Source organism: Lygodium microphyllum, chromosome 5 (assembly GCF_053477565.2).
Source record: "Lygodium microphyllum isolate KBCC chromosome 5, Lygodium_microphyllum_v1.1.10, whole genome shotgun sequence".
Lineage (NCBI taxonomy): Eukaryota > Viridiplantae > Streptophyta > Polypodiopsida > Schizaeales > Lygodiaceae > Lygodium > Lygodium microphyllum.
In genome coordinates, this window is record NC_141139.1 from 76,781,011 (window position 1) to 76,807,091 (window position 26,081).

Sequence of the window (26,081 nt, forward strand, 5' to 3'; positions counted from 1 at the left end):
AGCACCGCCTATTCCTGCTCTAGCTCCGTCATTGTCTCCACCTACAGCTCACTTCCTTAATAGCATCCTCGACTCAAGAAGAAGGTAAAATAGAGATTTTTTTTTAAATTCAAAATTTTGAATTTCAAAAAGGGGCTTTTACACAAGCAGTCCATTTCTGCTCTTGGACGTCTCTTGGACACATTTATTGCAGAAATTTCTTGAGATTCGGACCAGAAATTAGGTTTTCTTTTTTAGTGCAGGCACTGGCACATGTGGTACAAGTTCAGTTTGAGATAGACTGCAATTGTGCATTTTGGACAACAAATTTTTTTTGGGGCTTTTGCAATTTTTGTATTGCTAAGCATTGTTTGTGCATTGAACATTGCGTACATTGGACAATTTTGACAGAGTGTGATCAGATTTGTTAATTACACCATGGTGCTTGCTGTAATTTTTGGAAATTTTCAAATTTCCAGGTTGCTCCAATTTTAGCTCTTGCTCGTGTTCTTTGAAACAATGACATTTACCATTGGCAATTAGGGGCAAAGTGATGCATTCACATATGTATCGAAGGAGGATAGATTGGATGGCAACAACTATTCTCTATGGTCTTTCATGACGAAGATTATGCTAATTGCAAAAAATCTTTGGGATTATATTAGTAGTGAAGAAGTTCATCTTGGAGTTGTGGCTCCTGCAATACCTCCTACAAGAGGACACGTCAAAGGCTCACTCCAGCTCAGCCACTTCCCCAGAGATCATTAGCACAAAAGACTTGGAACACACGTGATGCTCAAACATTGTCACTCATTGCATTGGCAATTCAGCGGTCTATAGTCCAACACATACGGTATGTGGCTTCTTCACGAGAAGCATGGCTTACACTTGAGCAGATGTTTGCTGGAAAAAATGAGACACGCATCTCTTTCTTAAAGAAAGAGCTTGAGAATGTGAAGATGGATGAAGGTGACCCATGCAAGATCATCTTAATAAACTTCAAGACTTGCGTGAGCAACTAATGAATGTAGATGAGTATAATTCGGATCCACAGTTGATCTCTACTACTCTAAATTCCTTGCCGCCCTCTTATTTGGCATTTCGTACAACATTAAATCTCACTATGTGAATTTCTATGCAACCACTTACTTTCTTCCATTTGGTTAGTTTGCTCCTAAAGAAGAGCGAACAAGAAAGAACAATGGGGTGGATGTAATAGCCTCTCAACACGCTTTTATGGCGAGGCAGAAGGGCAAGGGTAGCCAATCTAAAAATGCTCCGTAGAGTTCTAGAAGTTCAGGTACTTCACAGAGCATCAAGAAATAGAAGGACACACAACCCAAGAAGGGCAAGTGCCACTATTGCAAGAAGCCAAGTCATTGCAAGTACTTCACAAAGCAGCAAGAAACAAGGGGGCACGCAAGCCAAGAAGAGCAAGTGCCACTATTACAAGAAACTAGGTCATTACAATACAAAATGTAAGAAGCGCATAGCCAAGGAGGAGTCCGGGATGTCTGTTTCTGATGCACCTTCTACTGCTACTGAATTCGTGTTTTTTGTTGTAGATTATGACTATTGTTTCTACACTTGTAGTTATGACTCTTCTTGGGCTGATAGAGTATTTAGCTCTACTGAAGATGCTAGTACTTGGTTCTTTGACAGTGGTGTTTCTAAGCACATTACATCCCGCAAGGATTTTTTTTCCTCTATTATTGCAGCTCCTGTTAGCAAGTCTGTGCAGTGTGCTAACAATGCATCTTACCCTGTTAGAGGTATTGGGGAGATTGTCTTAATAACCATTGATGGCTCTACTCTCCGTTCACAGGATGCATTATATGTGCTAGGCATAAAGAAGAATTTTTTGTCAATTTCTTCTTTGGCCAAGTGTGCTATGCGTGTCATATTTGATGATGACAAATGTATGGTCAAGGATAAAGAATTCTTAACTTTGGTTTTGACTGGCACATTATGTCATGGACTCTGTGAGTTAGATACCGATTCAATTGATCAATCAGTCTATTTAGCAACTACTCTTACTCTTGCTATGTCACAAGCAGAGTTATGGCATGCTAGCATGGGGCATGTCAACTATGGCAGTTTGATACTTATGTAGCATGCACAGATGCTAGATGACTTACCTCTCTTAGAGAGACCTCCTGACATATATGTGAGGGATGCATTTTGGAAAAAATGCATTAATTCTCGTTTTCTTGTAATGTTGCTTTTAAGGAAACTGCCAAATTACAAATTGTGCATTCGGATGTATATGGCCCTATATAGACAAAGTCATTGGGTGGATGTTATTATTTCGTCACCTTCATTCATGACTTTACTTATTTTTGTTGGGTCTACTCATTGGTGAAAAAGTCAGAGGTGTATGATGCATTTTTGGCTTTTGTTGTACTTGTTGAAAATCAATCTGGTTGCAGGATTAAGACTCTCCATTCAGACTGAGGAGGGAAATATATGTCTTCCATGTTGAATAATTTTTTGAAGCAAAAAGACATTGTCCATCAATGTACTACTACATATACTCCATAGCAGAAGGGGTTTGCAAAGAGGAAGAATCGGTCACTCATGGAGTGCCACGTGGTTTTGGATGGAAGCAGTTATGTGTACTTGCGATGTTTCGAACAGGTGCCCTACCAAGGCATTAAAGAAAGTTACGCCTTTTGAGACTTGGAACAGCCAGAAACCTTCATTTGGCCATTTTTCTAGTTTTGGGTGTCTTGCGTATGCTCATATTCTCAAGATATTAAGAAAGAAGTTGGACAACAAGACTATTGAATGCATTTTTTTAGGGTACAGCAGTGAGAGCAAGGGATAAAGATTGTACAATCCTATTTCCAAGAAAGTATTTGTCAATTAGGAATGTGGTTTTTGATAAAAAATCACAATTATCCCTCACTCATTTTGATAGGGCTGCAAATGATGTATTTGAAGGGCTACTACCCATTTCTTTTGGTGATACACCTAGAGCTTTGGTAAATGAACATAATGTTCAACCAACTGCTCCATTGAGCAATGCAGAAATTCAGCCTATGGCTGATCTGAATATTCAGCAAGATGTTGAATTTGAGATTTAACAAGAGCTTGTACATAATCAAGAAACTATGCAGATGCCTAGATGGTACTTGCAGACTATGAAAGATAGTCATTTGGATGCTCCTACTGCTAATCGTACTAGAAAACAAGCTCGTCTGCATGATCATGCTAATACAATGGAGTTAGTTATGGCAGCACATACACTTGATGATGAGAAGCTTGAATGTTTTGAGAATGCACAACAAAGTGTGCATTGGATGGCACCAATGCAAGCTGAATTTGATTCTATCATAAAGAATCAAACATGGGATTTAGTGACATTGCCTGTTGGGAAGAAAGCAATTGGTACAAAGTGGGTCTATAAGCTAAAAAGAAATGCAGATGGATCCATTGACAAGTACAAAGCCAAGCTTGTGGCCAAAGGCTACGCCCAAAAGAAGGGCATTGACTGAGGAGACATTTGCTCCTACATCCCATATGACTACTATTCAGTCTATGGTTGCTTTGGCTGCCCATCATGGTTGGACTAAGCACCAGCTTGATATTAAGACTGCATTTTTACATGGGGAACTTCAAGAAGAAGTGTATGTATAACAGCCCATTGGTTTTGCAATTGAGGGATCTGAACACTTGGTATGTAAGCTGAAAAAGGCTTTGTATGGTTTAAAGCAAGCTCCACGAGCTTGGTATGCAAAAAATGATGCCTTTTTACTCAACCAAGGGTTCATTAATAGCTCATCGGAGTCTATTCTTTATGTATGTAAAGAGGGGGGATCCTTGCTAGTCATGTCTTTATGTAGATGATCTTCTGCTCATAGGGACACATGCTGATCGAATTTCAGCATTTAAACAAAGTTTGCAGCAAACTTTTGAGATGTCAAACTTAGGGCCTTTGCACTACTATTTAGGCATTCAGTTCATTCATGATGCTAGAGGCATTGGATTGACATAGTCCAGTTATATTGGTAGACTTCTTGAGAGGTTTGACTTATAGGATTGCAAGCCAGTTTACACACCAATGGCTTATAGAATTGCAATCCTATACACGTGGAAACCCTAAAACGGGGAGCAATTCAAGAGAGTTCAATGGAAACCATAATTTGGGAGGCTCCAATCCACATCTATAAATAGAAAGGCTGCCCATCATTCAGCCATCATCCTAGTTTGCAAGTTACACCAGTCCACACATCCTATGCTGCTGTTGGCACCTAGTTTCCAGCCTACAGCCCACCTCCATCTAGCCATCATCGACTGCAGCCACATTATCCTCAGCCTGTCCATTGTTGTAAGCGACAGCTCTCAGCTGCTAGCGACTACTCCAAACTAACCCAAACTGCTGTTCAACCTGTCGTCCATCATCGCTAGGGTCAGCCAGCCAGCCTGCGTTTATAGCATTGTAGGTCCTGACACTCTTCAACACACCTTCTCCAGTTGTCACCCTGCTGTTTACAAGGCCTGTGCACAATTTCCAGCCTCCGATCAATGGTACACTACTACGTTTACCAGTTTCCAGCCTCCAGACTGCTGCGTTTTGGTGACCAGCTTGTTGCCGTTCACTATTCAGCACTCCTACACTCTAACTGGTGGTCACAGACTTGAGATTCATCTCCGGTGGACGTCACACTCCAACATTGCTCTACCCTTGAGCTCACTATACACTCTTACATTCATTTACAACATTCATTCACTTCAGAGTTGTGTTCTCTCTCTCCCTTCTTCTGTATGTGCTTGAGTTTCTATCTTTGAGTTTTGAGTTTTGCTTTTGAGGTTTGAGTTTTGAGTTTTGCGTTGTGTTTCTGTCGTGGTCGTACACTCTATGTGCCCTCAGTGCAAAACCTAGCAATTTTCTTCACATGGTATCAGAGCCGGTGCTTTTGTAAAGAGTATCCTGCGGACATTGTGAAGAGCTAGTCTTTGTGTGAGGCACACAATACGACCCGTAAGCAAATCACAATGACCCAGATACCTTCTCCAGTTCCTATGATGTCTTATCAAGCTTCTCCATCATTTGAGACCCTAAGACAGCATTATGGACTCGGTGAGGAGAACGACACTCCGCTTTCACCTTCACCTTCTTCTACTCCTATTCCAAATTTCACAAACATGACAAAGGAGGACTTTGAGAAGTACTATCGCAACAAGTACAGTGATGTTTACACCCCTCCTACTAGTTTTGCTACCATATTCGGACTCGTTGGTGAGGCTGGCCACCTCTCCGATCCTAGAGGACATACGGCATTCGGAACGTCTGGCGATCCATCTTCATCATCTTAGCCAGGTCCAATGTCAAGTTTGTACAATTCTTTTGTGTTGCATGAATCAAAACCCTCGCCTATTTCTTCTTTTGAGGTACAGGATCCAGATGGCTTTGCGTATGTGAACTTCAATAGAAGGGACTCACGAAGCAGACGGAATTCAAATACATCTACAGCTTCTTATTCATTTGAGTATATCACACACACTTCTCACTTCCCTCCCATCCCATCCTCTTCTATATCACACCTTGATCACATCTCATCATCTTTCCAAAACCTTGGATTGCACTCCATATCTGCATCACACACCCTAGGGGTTGGATCTTCCATCTCCGCTCCTAGTACCTTTTCTTTCTCCACCCCATTCTCTACCTCTTTGCACCATGGTACTTCGTTAGGGGGAATGCCACCCTTTAACACAGTGTCTCTCACCTTTCAGCAAAGAAGCACACCCATAACTCTTGGATCGACTATGATAGGCATCCCCCTCACTATCCCCAGCTTCACATCTCACATGACCACTCAAACGCAGGGGTTTCCATCCTCAGCTTATGGTGCGTCTTCACACTCTCCTTGGGTTACACCTACACACGGATTCCCATCTTCTACTCCCCGTGTTCCCATCCCACCTCCTTGGGTTCCTCATGTGGCTACCATGCCCATGCCTAGTCAGTCCATCCCTACCTATGGATCCACCTTGCACACTACCCGCATGCCTGGTGGGCACTCTGGGGCCCATTCCTAAGTGTATTCCACTCCCCCATCCTACCCCCACTACAAAGGGTCAAATTTCACCACTTGGTCTAATTTCATGCAACAAGTACTTGAGTCTCAAGGTCTTTGGGACCTTGTCATTGATCTAGAGCCGATGCCGGACTCTCGACTAGCTCATCCTGACTACATCTGTCAATGGAGAGCCCGCAATGCCACACCCAATATTGAGCTTATGCAAGGATTGCTTCCTAAGTTTCACTCTCAGTTACAGTACTTCCCACTAGTGTCAGAGCGTTGGAGACATCTTCTCGACCGCTATGCGGCTCATGATCGTACTCAACATATCAATCTCGACTTTGAGCTTCAAGATTTCTCTATTAAGAAAGGGGATGATCTGAAAGTCAAGCTAGCTGAATATAGGTGGTTACTTGCCAAGTTCGTCACTATTGGCTCTCCAAAGTCAGATGATGATCAAGTTACATTCTTCTTGAATAAGTTGCCCGAAAAATACTTCAATTTCATTCAACACATCATCTCCCAACATTGATTGCCAACCTTCTACAAGTTTGAGTGCCAGTTCTTGCATTATGCAAAGCTGCATGATCAAGTCCACAAGAAATCCTCATCACAGCCTTATTCAGAGCAAAGGGGGTTGGTTGCCTCTTCTTTGGGAGGAAAAACCACCAATGGCAAGAACTCACAAGATGCGAAGGTAAGCCAATCAAAGGGTGACTTCTCTTCCTTAGATGGAATCAAAGAATCTAGACCTATCTGGCAGCAACTCCCTAAGAAAAACTGATTTTTCACACATTGCCAGAGAGCAAGCCATATGGACGAGGAGTATCGCTCCAAGGCCCAAGGTCTTCCATCTAAAAAGCCTCTATAGACCGCTGCAACTGCACAGTCCAGTGGGGCTACACCTTCCACTCCTGCTTCATCTGCTCCTTCAGTACCCACCGTTGCTGCTGGACATGTGGCTTGAGTACAGCTAATTGGTTTGCAGGTTCCGATCCCGTTGCACTTCATGCATCTATCTCACCTTCCTCCCCGCCTCGTTAGGAGTTCCCTTTGCAAAGCCCTACTACTGGACATACGCGATGGTGGCCACCTTCTTAGACTAGCACATCTCTAGGTCCTTTCGGATACCCTAGGTCAGTCTAGCATTCATTTTTCGCACTCTTAGAGTCGAGCCCATAGGATTCATTGTCCTTAGCTTTTCCATTCTTTTATCTTCCGCTGCATATACTCACACACATACACATTCATTGCATTTATTTTGAGTTAGATTTTCTTTCTGTTCTGTTTTGCTTTGGAGCATCTCAATACTAATCTCTATGTTTGCAAATTCTCATCTCTTTTGCAAGGTTTTGTCTTTTAGTGTAGGGCTAACTTGCAGATTGCTTTGGTCCTACCTGGGTTAGAGACGTGGGGATGTGCACCGTTCCTTTCATGGTTTCATCATCCTAGAAGTGCTTGCTCTTCTTCCAGCATGGCGGTTTCCCCTCCCAAGGTGGATCATACAACATCTATCTTGATGCTATCATGGCAATGACTTCTACCTTGCTCTTCTAGCAGGGTGCTTCATCCACTTTATCCACTTCCTCTTCTTTCATTCCTTATGGATCTCGGCACCATGCGAAGACCAACATCAAGCTCCTCTTCCTTCTTCAACATCTACATCCAGGTTGAGAGGGGGTTCCTACCCCTCTTGGTATTCTACAGGCTTCAACACTTTGTCTTTGATATCGACTTCTTCCCCATATTGTACCTTACCCTTTGCATTGCATGATTTCATCATCTTTGTACTAGGACACTTAGGCAAGTGAACATTTTTCCCATGAGGGACACTGTCCAAGTGGCACCTGCTACATGAGCATTCTTCAGCATGTAGCATACTTTGTATCTCATTGTGCAGAGCACCACTTGATCGGATCCTAAGCTGTTTCCACCGGCGACTGTTGTTACCACACCACCATCTTCCATCACATGGATACCTCATCACCTATTTTTCCTCGTCATCGACACCTTGAGTGGTTGGGTTAGCTTGTTCTGTTTTGTGATGTGTTGCGTGTACACTTCCTACTCCCATCTTCTGGGTCACTATTACTCAATCAGCCGCATCCCATAAAATTTAACTCCCTTATTCAAAAAAAAAAAGTTCAATGTGGTTCCATCTGCCTTTGTAGAGCTTGGTAGGCCACTGGGCAGCTCATGTGTACCCTTTGTCCGATGCCCTGTCCTCTCTGAGGTGACTACTTGGATTCCCGTAGTAAGATAATCATCGCCTCTTTAGTCTTAGTAAGCCACTGGGCAACCGACGTGCACCCTTTGTCCGATTCCCTGGTTGCTTTGGGGTGGGACACCTTGGGGTTAATAAATATCATAGTAGTTGGCCTAACCTTTCGGCTCAGTTTTGGATCTAAGAGGGGGTGTTGAGCTAAAATATGCATTACTTGTTGATTAGCCTCTTAAACAGCTTCAAAACACACTAAAAAATGCTCTTTTAGAGTAAAGACCCTAAAACAGGGAGCTGTTCGAGAGAGTTCAATGGAAACCATAATTTGGGAGGCTCCAATCCACACCTATAAATAGATAGGCTGCCCACCATTCAACCATCATCCTTGTTTGCAGAGGTTACACCAGCCCACACACCCTCTGCTACTATTGGCACCTAGTTTCCAACCTACAGCCTGCCTCCATCTGATGTCCAGCCATCATCAATTACAGCCACATTATCCTCAGCCTGTCCACTGCTGTAGACAACAGCTCTCAGCTGCTAGGGACTGCTCCAAACTGTCCCAAACTGCTGTTCAGACTGGGACAGTTTGGACAGCAGTTTTCTTCACAACTGCGAAGCGTGTTTTTCGTTACTTGCAGGGGAATAGGACTCTTTGATTGCTTTATACCAAGGGGGGATCACTGCAACTACATGCTTACAGTGATTCGGATTGGGCTGGTGATTTTGATTCACATCACTCTACGAGTAAAAATTGTTTCTTTCTTGGCTCATCTTGCATCTCTTGGCTTAGCAAGAAACAATCCATTGTTGCCACATCATCTTTTGAAGCTGAATACAAGGCAGCTTTCAGTACCACAGTTGAATGTGTATGGCAGAGGTGTTTGTTGGCTGATCTCGATGTATCAGTCATGGAGCCTACTCCTTTGTTTACTGACAATCAAAGTGCCATTGCAGTGGCACAGAATCCAATGTTTCATGCACGTATGAAACAAATAGAGATCCTCTATCACTTTGTCACAGAGAGGCTACCTGCAGGAGATATCAGCCTTGTCTACTATCCTACCACCAGTAATGTGGTAGATATCTTCACCAAAGCTCTTCCTTGTAACAAATTTGAAGCATTTCGCAATGCTTTAAATTTGATCTCCTTTGGTAGATGATCCTTGTATGTTGATCACTCTTCACTCCAAGGGGGTTTGTTGGATTTGACTCACACCTATGCTCATAGAGGAGTGTCGGTGATCCTTGGTAGGACATTGGGGCACTTTTTACTCTCCTTATGAAAGGTTTTCTCCCCCAATTTTATTCTCCTTTATTTTATGTGCTTATGTTACACACTTAAAGTACTTATCGTGTTTTACACCCTTCGGGTGTGAACACACATTAACAAACCTAAGGTTTAAGGGTTGTACCTTGTAGTTGCACATTACTCTTTGATTATTGCATTGGGAGTGGAGTCTTCACTCTTACGCTCTCTTCAATGTCAACTCTGTACTCTCAGTTGAGCTTCAATCTGTCCCCTCTCTCACAATATACAAATTTCCTAGATCACATAGTGTCATGTAAAGTCTTGCGAACACTCTGACTGTAAATCATAAGTTAATCACAAATCTTTGTGACTAAGTCAGTCCCATTAGTCAGACAGGCATAGTGATGTCCCATTAGTCAGTCCCATTAGTCAAGTCCCATTAGTCAGACAGGCATAGTGATATAGCAAGCCAATAAAACCCAGAATGAGGGGAGAGAGTATGGAAGTGATACTTGGGGAAAGGGAGGGTCTAGAGCATCTAAAAGCCACTGTTGCAGGTATTACCAACTTGAAAACTTGAACCTAGTTTTAATATCCAATGAGGCAGAGCAACTCAACATAAAGTTATTTCCTAGCCCACCAATTTCATGTGCATCATGACTATGTTTGCCTCCAGTACCATTGTTATTCATTTTCGTAGGCCATCCTCTAATCCAGGCTGCACCTAGCTATTTGGGACATCTGAATGCATGCTATCCCTTGCCCTTGGATAGTCTCCCATTCTAAACTTACATAAAGAAGCATGTGAAAAAGTACTAGCCAACCAGTACAGATACACAATGAGAGAAAGGGAGGAGAGCGACAGAAAGATTTACCTACCTGAAGTGAAAAATCTTTTTCTTCCAATATCCTTGATAACTTTTGTTTTTCATCAATAGTTTCGGAAAGATTCCGTTGCATTGCATGTAAAGAATCCTTGTGACCTTCCAGTTCCTCCTGCAGTTCTGCCTCCCTCTTGTCCCGTTGCCTGACCTCTTCACAAAGCTGCATACAATAGATTATGTTAAAGACAAAGCCATTCAAGAAAGTAAAACTAATCAAACTTGCCACACACTAAGAAGCACGGAGGGAGCATTCAGAGCCAACAAATAAAAGTGTACATTCTCCTTATAATGTGCAATTAGTTGTGCGATTGAATAAGAATCAGCTACATAACATATTTATATATAAGTAGGTCTTGAATGAATAGAACCAAATGATAATTAGAGCTTATATTTTGGAATGTTTGACAATCATAATCCTCCAAAATTTGAATATTGGACATGTCCAAAGGCAAATATATTTATACCTGGTCCATCTTCCTCTGAGCTTCTTCAAGGAGTTTTGCCATCTCTTGTACACGTTTTTCATATAGTTCTATGCCAGGAGCCTTCACATTGGATGGTATTGAATCACCGCTACTTTGTACAGCACCATTTGTCACCAAACGTGTTCTCGAATATCGCCTTAGCATCACATCATTTATATGAGTCTGGAGAGCAACACATATTTCCTCTCCCTACAAACATGATTGAGTGATATTGTTTAAGAAAAGTTTGCAATTTGCTGATCAAATTCTAAAAAATCGGGTACAGAATCTGGCAAACCAGAAAATGGTATGGACATGAAAACCAATTACCTGCTTAGTTTCAAATTGAAAAATGTGCAAAACACCTGCAACACGCATTTTAAAGAAGACAGCAGTGTTGCTACTACCGAATTGCATGATATCACGCAATTCTGCAGAATGTAAATACTCTTTGGGAACTGGCCGGAAAAAGTGTACCTAGGTATCCGTAAGAAATCATTTAGACTACGAGCAGTATGTATATAGTTTACACATTCACTGTTTACAAGCATGGTACTTACTCCACGTTTGTTGATTCCCAATATGATCCGCCCAGGCAAAAGACCGATCGGATCCTCAATTTTACGTGCACTGAAAAACACTGAGTTCCCATAAGGAAGCAATCTTAACACACGCAAAAACTGCTGTCGTGCTTCTTCCCTGGACAGATGTTCCTGATAAAAGGAATAGGAAATCGTCTTTTATTTCTATGTGAGAAAGGAATAACAATGCTTTGTCATGCAAAACTTTTTGCCCTTAATGAACATGGTCACTCAGGCATGTGAAAAGAGATAACAAAGCATTCAAACATGAGCAACTTCATTGAATCATTCAGTACTGCCTATTCTCCACCCAGTAAGATAGACCAGAAAGTGAGGAAAGGAATAACATTGCTTTGTCATGGAAACTTTTGCCCTGAATGAATGCAAATGGTCACTCAGGCATATGAAAAGAGATAGCAAACCAGTCAAACATGAACAACTTCATTGAATCATGTAGTACTCCTATTCTCAATCCAGTAAGATACACCAGAAAGTGATATACCAAAGAGTGATATCGCATTAAGATCTCACTTTCCCAATCCCGTCTTGCTCGTGTTACTGCTACTTGCTTTGGCAGATATCGCTCCAGCAAAGCAGGCCACTCACTGCAAAACGTGAGGCCACATAGCAGGTAATGTCCAAAAATTTGACTTGGAAGATGCTTGGACAACTACTTAGGCCTCAAAGATGACATCTAAGCTTCAAACTGCAAAAATATATGCTTGCGTTGGCAAAAAGTTGTCCCACCTGGTACTCTCAGGGTTGCTCACAAAGCCTATTTCAGCAAAGATTTGCACAGCCGCTAATTGTGCAGCATCATCCCTGCCAACTGGGTAATTCCCGAGCAGATAATCATGTTGTAGCTGCAGTCAATTTATAGCAATAACATTGAACAAACAGTTATTCTAAGAAGAGTTGACAGCACACTTCTTGATTCTAAAAACTTCAAGAAGCGTTACAAGCCTGCAATTTATTTAACACCAGCTAATTACCAAGATTAATCTTTTTGGCTGTTTTCCTAACCTGGACATATGAAAGTTGTACAAACATTGGCTCTGCTATAGCTTCATCTGATTCCCGGAAAAGGCGCTTCTTGAAAATCAGCTTGCACTGAAGTATTTCACCTTTGCTACGATCTTTTGCAGCTTTGAAATCAATGAGTAAATCTCCAATATATTGGTGGTCATCCAAACCGATGTATTCCTCTACAGAAGTAATACAGACAAAGAAAAAAGCAATCAGATCAGCAGTAAAATGTAAATGGAGAACACATAGCTGTATAACAATAACAATAGAGACCAAGACTAACCATTTCCTGTATCTAATGCCTTTGAGCCAGTAAGTACCTTCCTACATTCAAAGAGGCTAAATGTGTTGAACATGGAGAGTTTGATAATTGATGCAAGTTCCTGCAAAATACCCATATGCTCTCTCTCTCTCTCTCTCTCTCTCTCTCTCTCTCTCTCTCTCTCTCTCTCTCTCTCTCTCTCATTATAAAACCCGCTTTCTCTATGACGGACGAGATTGACGCAAGGATACATAGCATTCGGTGGTTTAGAGAGGATGTGCTCACAAATACAATTCCACAAGCCCTGCACTAAGCCTAGTTATTTGATACATTGGTCACATCCACACTATTATATGGAGTACATATATGGAGACCTAGCCTTAATCATTGCAATGTACCTATGATGTATGGAGATCAATAGAGAGGCCCTTGGTGTCCATGATTTGTAGGATGGTCAAATGAAGGCTTTGGTTCCACATAGAATCGTCAAAGCTGAGTTAGCAGCTCCTTCAATTTTGATGGAGGCTCTTACTAGATTCATATCATTCAGACAAGCTACCCAAACACACACACACACCATCAGCCTAGAGACCTAACACCAGCTTGCTGCAAAGGGAGATATTTCATGTTGGTATACCCAAATGTTGTCATGGTTGAGTTACACGGCTTTAGCATGGACAAGCTACCACCCTCCAATACTCTCTTCATGCAACTCTCTCACTTTGAGCCACTCAAAGATTGGTAGGATCAACGGTATCTTATTCAGCTAGAGACTAGGACATAGCTGACACCAGTACATGAGTTGGGGACAAAGATGGCTTTTCACCGAGAGCATCTTCCCACACTCAAATGGCAGCTTTATTGTTTGCCCAAGATACATTGATGCTCACCTATTTCATGGGATTAGATGTGCCATTGGTTGAATTGCACAATTCTTCACACCAACTAGAGATAGAGATTGGCAAATGTATATCCACACCGAGATTGGCAAATGTATATCCACACCTCCCACAGAGAGCATATTGCCAAGTTTTCCTATCACTCCAAGATTGGCATGATCGTCAAATAGGATCTTATTTAGATGGAGACTAGATGGACATGGTCAATACCAACACATGAGTTGGAACATGGTTGTCATGTCCGATCGCGTCTTAATTAATGTTGTCTAATACTAGTATGGCAATAATCAAACTAATAAAGCTTGGACGTACATTCAATGCTATGTTTGATGGAAAACAATTGTATATATAATATTAAGCTTGCCCTATACTTGATGTTGGGACTTAAAACAATACACTCCAAATGTTTAGAGTCTCTACACTAGAAGTTAACTTGGACATACATTCAATTCTACATCTAATGCAAAAAAAAAAAAAACACATAATCTTAAGGCCTGTACTTAATGTTGGGACTTAAAATAATACACTTCACATGTTAGAGTCTCTACACTAGGAGTTTACATTGGAGAGCTTGAGGATAGAAAGGATGAAGAGCTTGAGAGCTTGAGTGTAGAGAGGATAGAGGAGGAGAAGAAATGCTCTAAATGCAAAAAACACAAAACCAATCGTATGACAAAGCACAAACTAATAAACACAGAATGCAATTAGGGTTAGGTAACTCAGAGACAATGAACACAATGAATAATGAAGTGAATGACTATTGAATCTACAGAACTCATGCAGCAAACACACTATGCAGTGAATACTGAACTTCGAACTCCCATATCTCTGGGATCAAGGCAAAGGTTATGAGCTTGAGAGTGTGTTGTACTCTCAAACGGACCCCAAAACGGAGCAAGGCAACCTTCGTGTGTCAAACAGCAGCAAACGCAACCAGAGAGGCTACATCTAATGTAAACATCGCAACTAAGAAACATGTTTCTTTGAATTTGAAACTTATGAAACGTTTCTTAAAGTACGAAACATTTCTGAGAGTATAAAACGTGGGCGTTTTTAACTTCTTCTTTTTTTAGTTGGAATCCAAAACATGGTTTTTTTGACAAAAACTAATGGGCAACGTCAAACGTGATGATGATGATGATGTGTAATGACTCGTGAGGGCTCAAGATTTTGGATGAGAGAGAGATTTTTTTGTGATTTTGTTTAGTTATTAAACTTTGTCAATCTAGTATCTATTCTTGTCTTAAGATTTGAATATTATACGACTTTAGTCTCATTTATGAGTTATTTATGATATATTACAATTCATTCTTAATTTTGACATTTTATCAATTTGCTTTGAAATGAGAATCATGATGTTGCAACTTAACTCGATCCATATTATAGATAGGCTATTTACATGTTAATTTCATTTTTCTTTATACGATATATATGAATCATAATTTTTTAGTTCTAAACCATAATATAGCTTGTCCAAAGACTAACTTTGACATAAGTGACAAGTTAATAATGGATCATAAATATGTAACGTATAATGTATTATTCTCAATTGACTCTATTATTACTCAAGCTCAATTAGCCATTCTTTGTTTAAGAGAGAGTTCCATAGAGATTTTAAACCTCTTTCCCCAATCAAAACTATTAAAAATCCATATTAAAAAAAACCTGTGTTTCTTATTTTACCCCCTCTTGAAAGAAACTTACGAAACACGTTTCTGACGTTTCGTTTCTAAATGTTTCTGACATTTCTAGCTGCTATGGATGCAAACAAGGAATGATGAAACCAACCTTCCTCCTCGGATAGGGTGGTAAATAACTTGAGAGATGGCTTGGGGATAAGATAACTCGAGAGATGGCTCGCGGATGAGATAACTTGAGAGATGGCTCGAGGATGAGAGAGAATGTTGTAAAGGGAAGAATTTTAGAGTTTTATCTCGCAATAAACGCTAAAAAGCTACTGCTTTTCTTCTCAAACAGCTATGCAAGTTGTCACCTACAACTTAGGATCACTAGAAAGATTGTTACTCCCTCCTATATGCTATCATTTGCACCAGAAGGACCTTGGGTTGTTATCACCTACTCTTGGAGGGCTACAAACTACTGTCACATCTTGTAGAACTGATCCTTGGTAGTTGCAAATCACATTACCAACCTCTCCTTACTCTGTAATAGCCTCCTCCTCTCACACAATGGCTAGAATAGACTCCACCAGTCCCTAAAAACGTTTTTTCCACTTGCATAGGGAAGTTTTACAGAGTGGCATCCTTCTAATCTCATTTTTCAACATTATTCAACTTATTAAATTAATTTTTAAAATAATAATTTTAAAAAATTGATTTAATAGTTATTCTAGTGTTCAAAAAATTAATTTCAATTTGTCTTTCAAGTATCCCTAAGCAATTATTAGCCCTTAGATCAACATTAATTAATTCATTAATGCCTAGTCTCTAATGTCACCACAGACATTAGCGTGGCCAATAAATTGGTCTAGGCCAAAATTTAACACTGAGTACCATCTAGTACCTATCAAACATAACTTATTACAACTTTTGTCTTTGGCACCCAACTGATATCTCAAGATTCTAAGTCCCATACTGTGAAATAATTTACTTGCACCTCACATATGTAAGTCACATTAGTACATTTGATTAACTTTTAATCAAATGCTAAGCAAAGCAATAAAATTTCACGTCCTCATGACAAACACGGTGCAAGTCACATTAGCACATTTGATAAAATTTTAATCAAATGCTAAGCGAAGCAATAAAATTTCACGTCCTTATGACAAGTAAAAAGAGAGAAAGGCCAAATTTACAGATACCGAAGAAGAGAGAACAACTGGGCAACAATTGAAAACAATAAATACGCAAGAAATGTAAGCGATAGCTGGAGGAGAAAGAAACTTAACAAATACAAATTTTGAATGATGGCGATAGTGTCAAACTGATGGCGACAACTCCAAATGTTGATGTTAGCAGCAAACACAGGTAGTAGATTGCAAGTAGCAACTCGAGGGTACTAAGCAATAACTCCTAGATGCAAGCGACAACTCCAAGATGCACGCAACAGCTCATGGGTGGAAACAAAGGCTAGAATCGGCACTAGATGATAGTAAACAGCAATGGAAAGCTCGAACTGTGATGTCCTCCGCATACGAGGTGTAAGCAGCAAAGATACAACTCTTGAAACCTGTAAAAACGAGATTGATGGAGAGTGGTGGGCTGCTATTTATAGAAAGTTTCAGACATCCAAATTAGGGTTATGCATATGGAACACATCAACTCTCTAGGATCACGTTTCTTTTTAAAATAAGAAAATTTCTTCATTAATTAAGCGTGTTTTTGGGTTATTTAAGTCAGGGTAATGTATTTTTAGCTAAGCACCCCCTCTTAGGCCCAAAACTAAGCCATGAGAAATAAGCCCTTGCATTTAGTTTCTCTTCCTCCAAGGCGTTCCACCTCAAAGCAGCCAAGACATCGGGCAAAGGATACATGTCGTTTGCCTAATGACCTACCAAAACTACAAAGGCAATGGTTATCTTACCAAGGAAGCCCAAGTGATCACCCTAGAGAGGCCAAGGTATCAAACCAAGGATGCTCGTCGGCTGCCAAGGGACCTACCAAGTCTTGCAAAGACGGATGGAATTAACAATTGACTCTTTTTTTTTGGCTTTTTTTAGGGCTTTATTTTAAACGGTCACAAGATTTAGCATTAAGTGAGGGTTTCAAATCAATGTTCATCCCATTGAGTCATTGTGCCTTGAAGTACGAAAAATAAGGATGGAAAGCTCCACTACCTTCAAAAAACAAGCAAAACAATCCCACACACTACTAGGATAAGTGCCTAAGGATTACCTAAGGTTATGTGTGTGTACCAATCATATGGAAAATATGTGGAGCAAATAAGCAAGATGATGTAGAAGCAAGCAAGATAAGCAAAGCCAACATACAAGCATAGACTGCCATGTGCAATGCCACGAGTATGGTGAATCTGGAGTCAACCACTCCAAGGATGACCGAAAAATGAATAAATGCGTACACATGCATGTTTACATGAACAAAATGCCAATGCATGGGATATTGCAATGGAAGATGTAAGATTGCATACTTATGCAAAATGTGATGCAACAGTATCACTTGGACAGTGTCCTCGCAAGAAAATTGTACACTTGCCCAAGCATCCTTTAATAATCATGTCATCCTAACAGTGAGGATAAACGTGCAAATGTAACACAAAATGTTTGAAACAAAATCTAGAAGCATCATCAGTATCACTATCAAGAGAAAAAGCTGCCCCTTCACAAAGTGGAAGGGAAAACTGTAAACTACTCCTCCTCACCATCGAATAGTTGAAGAAGTAAGCACCCACTCTCTCCCCAAAATGTCAATGTTGATGGAAAAAAGGAATGGCATGTAAAGAAGAAAAGTGAGATACATGTCTAGCTAAGAACCTGTGAAATGAATAGCCTCCAAGGTGCCTCCAAAGAGGCAATGACGAATCGTGGAAAAGAAGCACCACCAAAAGATACAACCATGGAAAGGAGTACCAAACTATCCAAGGCTTTGTTAGGTGGTAGATCTTGTAGAAGCAAATGGCAACCTATAAAAGGATGCAAAAGCAACTACGTAAGATCCTAAAACATGCAAACCTCGACTTCAATATTAAGTGCATGTGAGTATAATGGACAAATATGAATGGACTCCCACTACCAAAAGGTAGACACGAGGAATGTAAGAAAGTAAAATGAAAAATGTGCAATGGAAAAGAAAAAGACAAACTAGAGCACTACAAGGATTAATAGATATATAGGTGGGAATTGGAAAATAATCATGACCAGTATTACGGAGATTTGAACCAGAGGAAGACTCCGTGATCTGTTGGGCTAAATGGTCTCTAGAGAAAGTGGACTCAAGTGCTTCTGGCTACAAACTCGAAGGAAAGAGCAACTCAAAGCAAGCAAGGAAGTCATCAAGTTAGTCCTTAAGAGAGGCAACACATGCCCAAGGGTAGCTAAAGTTTACAACAATAGGATGGGCAGACATTTCTGATAACTCCTCCAGTGAAGAGGGAGTAGAAGAACTAGCTATCATGTGAGCAATGGGCCTACCCTGTTGTCTCAGCTGTGGAGAGGGGAACAAGAGTGTCCGCACCAAATGGGCTCAAGACAGAAGTCTTTGGCAGACTGCCCTTAGCCTTTAAACGACACTCGTCGTCAAAGTGACTAGTCTTTTGACAATAGTAGCAATACCGATTTTTCTTTGGTACATTCTGCTACTTAGATTAGGGAAGTTCTTGACTCACTAGCTTAGTTTGGATTTGAAAGTTGATTGGAAGGTTAAGTTTGCTTGCCCTTCCCTTGTGAACCCTTTTGAGAAGATGCAACAAAGGCCCCCTTTGTGGAGGATGTTCCATGAAACTAATCGAATAGCCGAGCATAACGCAATAGCTAATACTCAAATTCATAGAAGATGGGCATCTGAGGCTGTGAGATCACCTGCTACACAAAATAAAAATATTTTATTGGCAAGTTGTTAAGAAACAAAGTAACCTAATCGTCAGGGGATTTAGGGACCCCAATGGTTGAGAACTTAGCGAGTAAACGCTGATACTCAACCAGCTTGACTTTCAAGTCATCCTTATCAATGATGGTGAAATTTTGAAACTCATGATTTAAGTTAATGCAACAAGTCCAATCCTACACCAAATAGAGATCAACGAGATGGGCCCAATGCTCAAAGGCAAGGTCAAAGTGTTGGAGCTATGAATGAAATTCAAGAAGGAGACCTTGTATCAACTCGACAATGGCTAAGGCATTTTTGCTTTTCCAAGAGCGATAAACCTCATATGGATACCAGCGAGGGGCTAAGGTTCTTATTTAAGGACAAGTCTCCACAATCCTTGGGAATCCAATATATGCCTCATCAAATTGGACGAAGGGCTAAAATTCAACCCGTTAAAACAAGTCTTGTCTGAAAAAGTATGCTTGGCAGATGAGGATGAATGGAAAGCTGTGTGTGTGGGGGGGGAGGGATAGGATACCATGTGAAGAAATGCTCTAAATACAAAAAACACAATACTAATCATATGACAAAGCACAAATTAATAAACACCGATAGGGTTAGGGTAACTTAGAGACAGTAAACATAATGAATAATGAAGTGAGTGCTCATGTAGCGAACACACTATGCAGTGAATACTAAACCTCAAACCATAATACTCTTGATCTTCAAGACATAATCGTTAATGGATAGATTTCCTCTTTTCACTTGGTTTAGCTATAACTTGAGTTGCAACTTTTTGGTCTTTGTATTTACTTTGAGCAGCCTTACCAAATTTTTTCATGTAATAATGGGGGTTTCATATTCTTACAAATAGCCTATCATACTATCCATGACACTGACAAATAGCCAATACCTGGGTTTACTTTTTGTTTACTTCCAATCTTTCTTAGCCTTTACCAATTCTGTAGTAGCATTTCGTACAAGAACTTCCGGTGCTACTGTCATGTCTCCTTCAATGTAATTCCAAACACCTTTGCCCTTTAAGAAAATTGTCATCTTAAACTTCCATGAAGGATAATTGTTCTTATCAAGCTCCTCGCTAACAATTTGGTTGAAATTGTCAAATATTTTGACAAAATAAAAAACCTTACAAAAATTTACAATTTGTAAGCAAGCTAATACCAGGTGCACCATAACTAAATATGCAGCCTTTTACACTTGTATCTTTGGGATCAAGGCAAAGATTAGGAGCTCGAGAGTGTCGTACTTTAAAACAAATCCCGAAACGCAACAAGGTAGCCTCCATGCATCGAACAATAGCGAACATAACCAAAGAGACTGGATCTAAGCAAACAAGTAGTAAAGAGAGAGAAAGACCAAAAACGCAGGTACCTAAGAAGAGAGAAAAGTTGAACAACAGCTAGAAATAGTAGATGATTGTACATGAAGTGTAGGTGGTAACTGGAGGAGAGAGAAACTCAGCAAATGTAGATTTTGAATGATGGCGACATCAACAAACGCAAGGTACAAATTGCACGTGATAGCTCCCGGATGTAGGCAACAGCTCGCATTGTAAGCAAGCTAATACCAGGTACACCATAACTACACATGCAGCCTTTTACACTTGTATCTCTAGGATCAAGGCAAAGATTAGGAGCTCGAGAGTGTCGTACTTTAAAACAAATCCCGAAACGCAACAAGGTAGCCTTCATGCATCGAACAATAGCGAACATAACCAAAGAGGCTGGATCTAAGCAGACAAGTAGTAAAGAGAGAGAAAGACCAAAAACACAGGTACCTAAGAAGAGAGAAAAGCTGGACAACAGCTAGAAATAGTAGATGATTGTACATGAAGTGTAGGTGGTAGCTGAAGGAGAGAGAAACTCAGCAAACGCAGATTTTGAATGATGGCGACATCAACAAACGCAAGGTGCAAATTGCACGTGATAGCTCCCGGATGTAGGCAATAGCTTGCAGGAGGAGAGGAAGACTGGAATCAAGTACCACACAATAGCAGACATCAATGGGAAGCTCTGACCGCGATATTCTTCACGAAGAGATGTCAACAACTAAGATATGGCTCCTAAAACCTACAAAAATAAGATTAAGGGAGAGTGCTGGGCTGCATACCTATTTATAGAAAGTTTGGGCCACAAAAATTAGGGTTTTGCATGTGGGACACAATAACTCTCTAGGATCGTGTTTTTTTTTTAAATAAAATGCTTTCTTCATGAGCTTAGGGCGACAACGAATTTATGGTAGAGATGGAAACCATTGGAAAAATCACGCATCATAACCCGGTGCCTCTGTTGGGTTATTGCATAACAGGAAAGTAAGGGTTGCTAGTATATGAGTATGTGGAAGGCAATAGCTTAGATAAGAGTGACGCTTTGGTGTTATCTTGCTCGAGCTCTTCTCTTGGGGCAGTGAAGAAGAGAGAGAGAGAGAGAGAGAGAGAGAGCATAGTATATTAGGAATGCATGCACACGTGTTATGGGACAAAAAGCTTGAATAACACCTACAACAATCCCAAATGGTCACAAGCATGCACTTTAAAGCAATCAATGGTTTGGATTGGATTGAACACCATATGGCAACAAATAGGTCACATTGAACAAGACAAATCAAACTAGTCCATCCATCTATTCGACATGCATTGTAAGCAAAAAGAACACGAGAATGACAATACTTTGAACTTAACCAACTCAATCAATTATCACCATGAAAGTTAGAAGATAGAGAGTCAAAGTGAAAAAGAAAACAATCAACATTGCGATGAGAGGAGAACCAACCCCTCCCTCTTTTCAAGAATTTATTGAAACAAAACCATGGGTGCCAAGTGCTTGAACCATATATAAAAGAGCTAATTTTGCTACAATTCTAAAAATTACAGTTTTAAAACCCTAATATTTGCAAACTCTAGACAACAAGTTGATTTTCTTCTTTAGTGCTTGGATTAGATCAAGCTAAGTAAAAAGTGTTTCTTGAATGAGAAATAGATAGAAGAGTACAAAGCGTGAGCCTAAAATTTCAACATGAGAGCTTGTTTCAAATAAAGAGAGAGACCTCCAATATATAGGTGTAGGGCTTGGATCCTCAAAAGTGAAAAGTAGAGGTTACAAATGACAAGTGTAAGGACACTTGTCTCTTGTCTCTTCAAAATGACACATGTCCTTTTTTAGATGCCACGCGTCTATTTTTTAGAGAAAGAAGTTTTCAAACCTTCTACTCTAAAAATCCCTCAAATGGTTAAGAATTTGAGATAGCTATTGAGACAAAATTGTTCATTGCGAAATTCCGAAGCCTTTGACATAAACAAAAATTTCATTTGAGCAACTTTCAAAAATAGTAATCTCCTAAATTTTAAGAGTCGCCAAATTTAGCTTCTAGAGAGATTCATTATATAGGTCCGCCGGTTCATGGTTTGTTTCTTCAATCATGAGCAGCTAGCTTCACTTTTTGAAACCACTCATTTTATGGACTTCTAGTCAATGTGACTATCTAAGTGTAAAAGTCTTAGTCATCTAAGCTTTCTAGTCAATCTAACCGCCCAACTAAATCTTCAATTTCTCTTGGGTATCTCATCAATGACGACCCAAGTATAATTATAGGGCTTTCTGACCATGGACCACCCTCAAATAGAAAGATGAACATTTAATCATATTTTGAAATACTCAAATAACTCTAGGTAAAAGGTAAAAAGTGCTCATGTTGAATAAGGGAGTGTTCACACCAAAACTACAAAGGAACACAATAAGTGTAACAGAGAGACACTAAGTGAACACAAAGAGAGAAGGAACAATCTGTACTCATCACTATAAGATGTTGAATACAAGGCTGCTACAGTCAGTGACACAGCAACAAATAGACAGCCATAGGCAAACTGGCCGACCTGCCTCATAAAGTGGTGAAATCCTGGAAATAGTCCGACCAGGCATAAAATAATCATAAATGCTGTCCAACCTGCAATAAAAGGTGTGATAAATGCTGCCACCCAGGACGGCCACATGGCACTATTATAATGCACCTGAAACTGGACCAGCTAGACCACAAAATGCTGCCAATGCACCACCAAAGTCAGCTGGGACTGACCATGTGAACAGACTCAAGTAAATTGGTGCAAATGGACTCTAATCCCCACCTAATTGTCCATAATGAACAGGATTGACACAAGTCCACTTCTGATTCAGATTGAGGCTCACAAGCAGGAGATGTACACAAAAAAAGACAATGTAGAACACGTCTCCTAACAAAAACTCCCTCTTAAATATCAATGTTCCTATTGAGATGCTTGGTTGGTACTCCACCCCCCGCCCCCCAGATAAAGTCCTTCTGAAAAGTTTGGCATGAACTTTTGCTTATTTCGGATCATCCCTACAACTTTGAGGCAATTCTCAGTTTTGGGCACTGTGGACCATACACAAATCTCGTAATCAATTTTTTGTTGATTCCACTTTTAAATCTTAGACTTTCTTCATAAGATTGTGAATCCTTCCAACAATCGCTTTAGGACTACTATAGATATCGTGATATTGACCAGGACCAGTTATCTTTATTTCCAATATTTTAGACTGCAGCTGTGTTCACATATTAGCATTGCCATCTTTGTAGACTAATATATTTGTTCTCATAGTTTAACCGAAAAAAGTGTGTACAAACAGCTCAGTCAAAGCTCTTGCTGTGTACAGGAGATGGAATTTCATGTGACTCTGTACTAAACAAAAGAAAAACAAAATAATGAACAGTCGTACCTCCACTGCCTCTGCAACCGTAGTCGAGATGTCATAAGTGACTTCCTCAAATGTTTCATCAAGGAAAAAGGCTACTGTTGTAAGTTTCCGGTTTTCTAGAAGTGCTTCTATTTCATCTTGTGAAGGCACTGTGCGTCTAGGCCCTGCCTTGATAGTACGTTTTAGTGCATTCCAGGTCTTAAGAGCCAAAGATTGTATCTCAGAGTCTACATCTTGTGCATGCCCAACATCATGAGTGTATTCCGAAAGATAAGCTGCAACATCTTTTCCGGGTGGCATTGCAGAAGCACAAAGATACAAAAGCTCCCAAGCTTTCACTAGCGAAGTCCTGCACAAGCAAGAACAATCAAGATCATGCACTTCTCTATAACTTGGATGTAACATTCTAGAATGTCACAAACATAGAAAGTTTTGACAAAATAAAATCTGACCTCAGCTTACTAAATAAACAAGAAATAGTCAACTTCAGAAATGCATAGCACCAGCAGTCTTATTCATTACCATTACCAAGAGATAACTATCCACTCAAAGTGATGAAATCAATATGTAATTTATCACATCTTAGATGTAACTAATTACATACCCACCTTTTGTGTGAAATCACTCTCAATGTGCAAAATGGACAGTCCTGGAGGAAAAACATCAGAAACAGTGGTAGAAGCGAGACCTTGCAGGAAACATCCACATTACCAGCTCTAGGGAGTGTCTAAAGGAATTGTAGGCTTCCAAAGGACTGGACTCCAAGAAACACGTGATTTCTTTCCACACAGTTCAAAATGCCCAGTAATCCAACTCTGAAACTGCAAGAATTGTGCAAATATCAAGAAGTACCTACCTGTGCAGGAAATCTAGCATGCAACTGGCCGGACAGTCTGTCTAAAGGTACTTGGCTAGCTGGAGCCTGGGCATCTCTAAAACGAATGAGGTGCAACCTCTGCAATATAGTAAATTACACACAAACCGACTAGTAAAAGGCACTCATATAACATCAGTTTATAAGTTGAAACCTTTCGCCAACTTCAACCTTCAGTAAAATCTGGCAATACAGCAGTTATAAACTGGCCATCAAAAATTCATTCACTTCTAACACTAACATTAACCAAAGCTAATCTAAATGAGTTTGACATGTAGACACACAAAGATTTCTAAATAAACATGGAAATAAGCAAATACTCATGGCAAAGATGATCAGAGAGAGCGCATTGAGAGAATATGTTCCCAATCAACTGTTCTAGCACAGGAATAGCACCAAGATTTTTCCCACTTTTTCTGTCATTGTAATAAAAACTCATTTTGGACCTATGACCATGGTGTATCCCACTGAATCCTTGGAGTGAAAGCATATGCACTTTCCACCACTTATGCACATTTGCAGCTTACCTTCCAGTTTCACTCACAAGTCCTCAAGAAAGATAAGTGCACCAACAAGAAGTGCCTGTGCCAATGCATGATCCAGCCCAAGAAGTACAGGAACAATGGCCAACAATATAAGATGAAGAATATCTGAACAAATCTGTGAGAGGTGTGAGCCACAAAGAGTGTCTTAAAGGATAGACTCAAACAAGAACATAGCTAGAGCCTCATGGACCTCCCTCTCCATGACCAAAATTCTGCCATAGCTCAAACATCTTGAGGCTCAAGCTGTGTGCTTGAAATCATACTTGGGACATTTTCATACGCAAGCCAAGAGATCAATGTGAAATTGCAAGGAAGGTAGTGTTTTCCAAGAGGTATATCAATAGACATGCAGAATAAGAGTGCCAAAGGCTGATGAAAAGCCAATCACTCTCAATAGAAAAGAAATCACTCAAAACTCAAATCAATGCAAAACTATGCTCAATTACTAATAGTGCCTTTTACTAACGTTAAAGAATCTTAAAGATTGTGCTTTGTTTGTTTGTTTTTAATAAGGATTTAAAACTTTTGCTTGACTGCTAAGAGGTCAAAGGCCGTTGGATGATGATGAGTGTGGCAACACAACTTTGTGCAATGGTAATGGATAACATAAATTGCATTTGCATGCCATCCAACTAATTGACCGGGCTGTCCTCATCATGGATGTCAACATGTCCCCACTACATATTGCCACCATTGCCAGCTTGTGGTGAAAAGCGTTGGATGCATGCTTGAACACCGAGACAAAAAGCACAAAACAGCAATGCACAATGCACAAATATACACATGCTTGTTCACACAGCTCTGATTTGGGCTACATGAATTGCCAATGATGCA

The 26,081-nt window shown here is 40.2% G+C and overlaps 1 protein-coding gene across 3 annotated transcripts in view; it reads right to left on the minus strand.

Annotated features, from left to right (window-relative positions):
- LOC148036013 (kinesin-like protein KIN-14I) overlaps window positions 1-26,081 on the minus strand; it is a 53,136-nt gene that overhangs the window by 19,138 nt on the left and 7,917 nt on the right. For all 3 annotated transcript variants that reach the window (XM_087678014.1, XM_087678013.1, XM_087678016.1), the window contains 9 exons: window positions 23,850-24,177; window positions 12,720-12,819; window positions 12,434-12,615; window positions 12,158-12,273; window positions 11,913-12,015; window positions 11,390-11,542; window positions 11,160-11,306; window positions 10,830-11,039; window positions 10,361-10,525 (listed from right to left, as the gene is read on the minus strand). In XM_087678014.1, coding sequence (XP_087534140.1) covers window positions 10,361-10,525; window positions 10,830-11,039; window positions 11,160-11,306; window positions 11,390-11,542; window positions 11,913-12,015; window positions 12,158-12,273; window positions 12,434-12,615; window positions 12,720-12,819; window positions 23,850-24,177 — 1,504 coding nt within the window. The remainder of the gene's footprint in view (window positions 1-10,360; window positions 10,526-10,829; window positions 11,040-11,159; window positions 11,307-11,389; window positions 11,543-11,912; window positions 12,016-12,157; window positions 12,274-12,433; window positions 12,616-12,719; window positions 12,820-23,849; window positions 24,178-26,081) is intronic.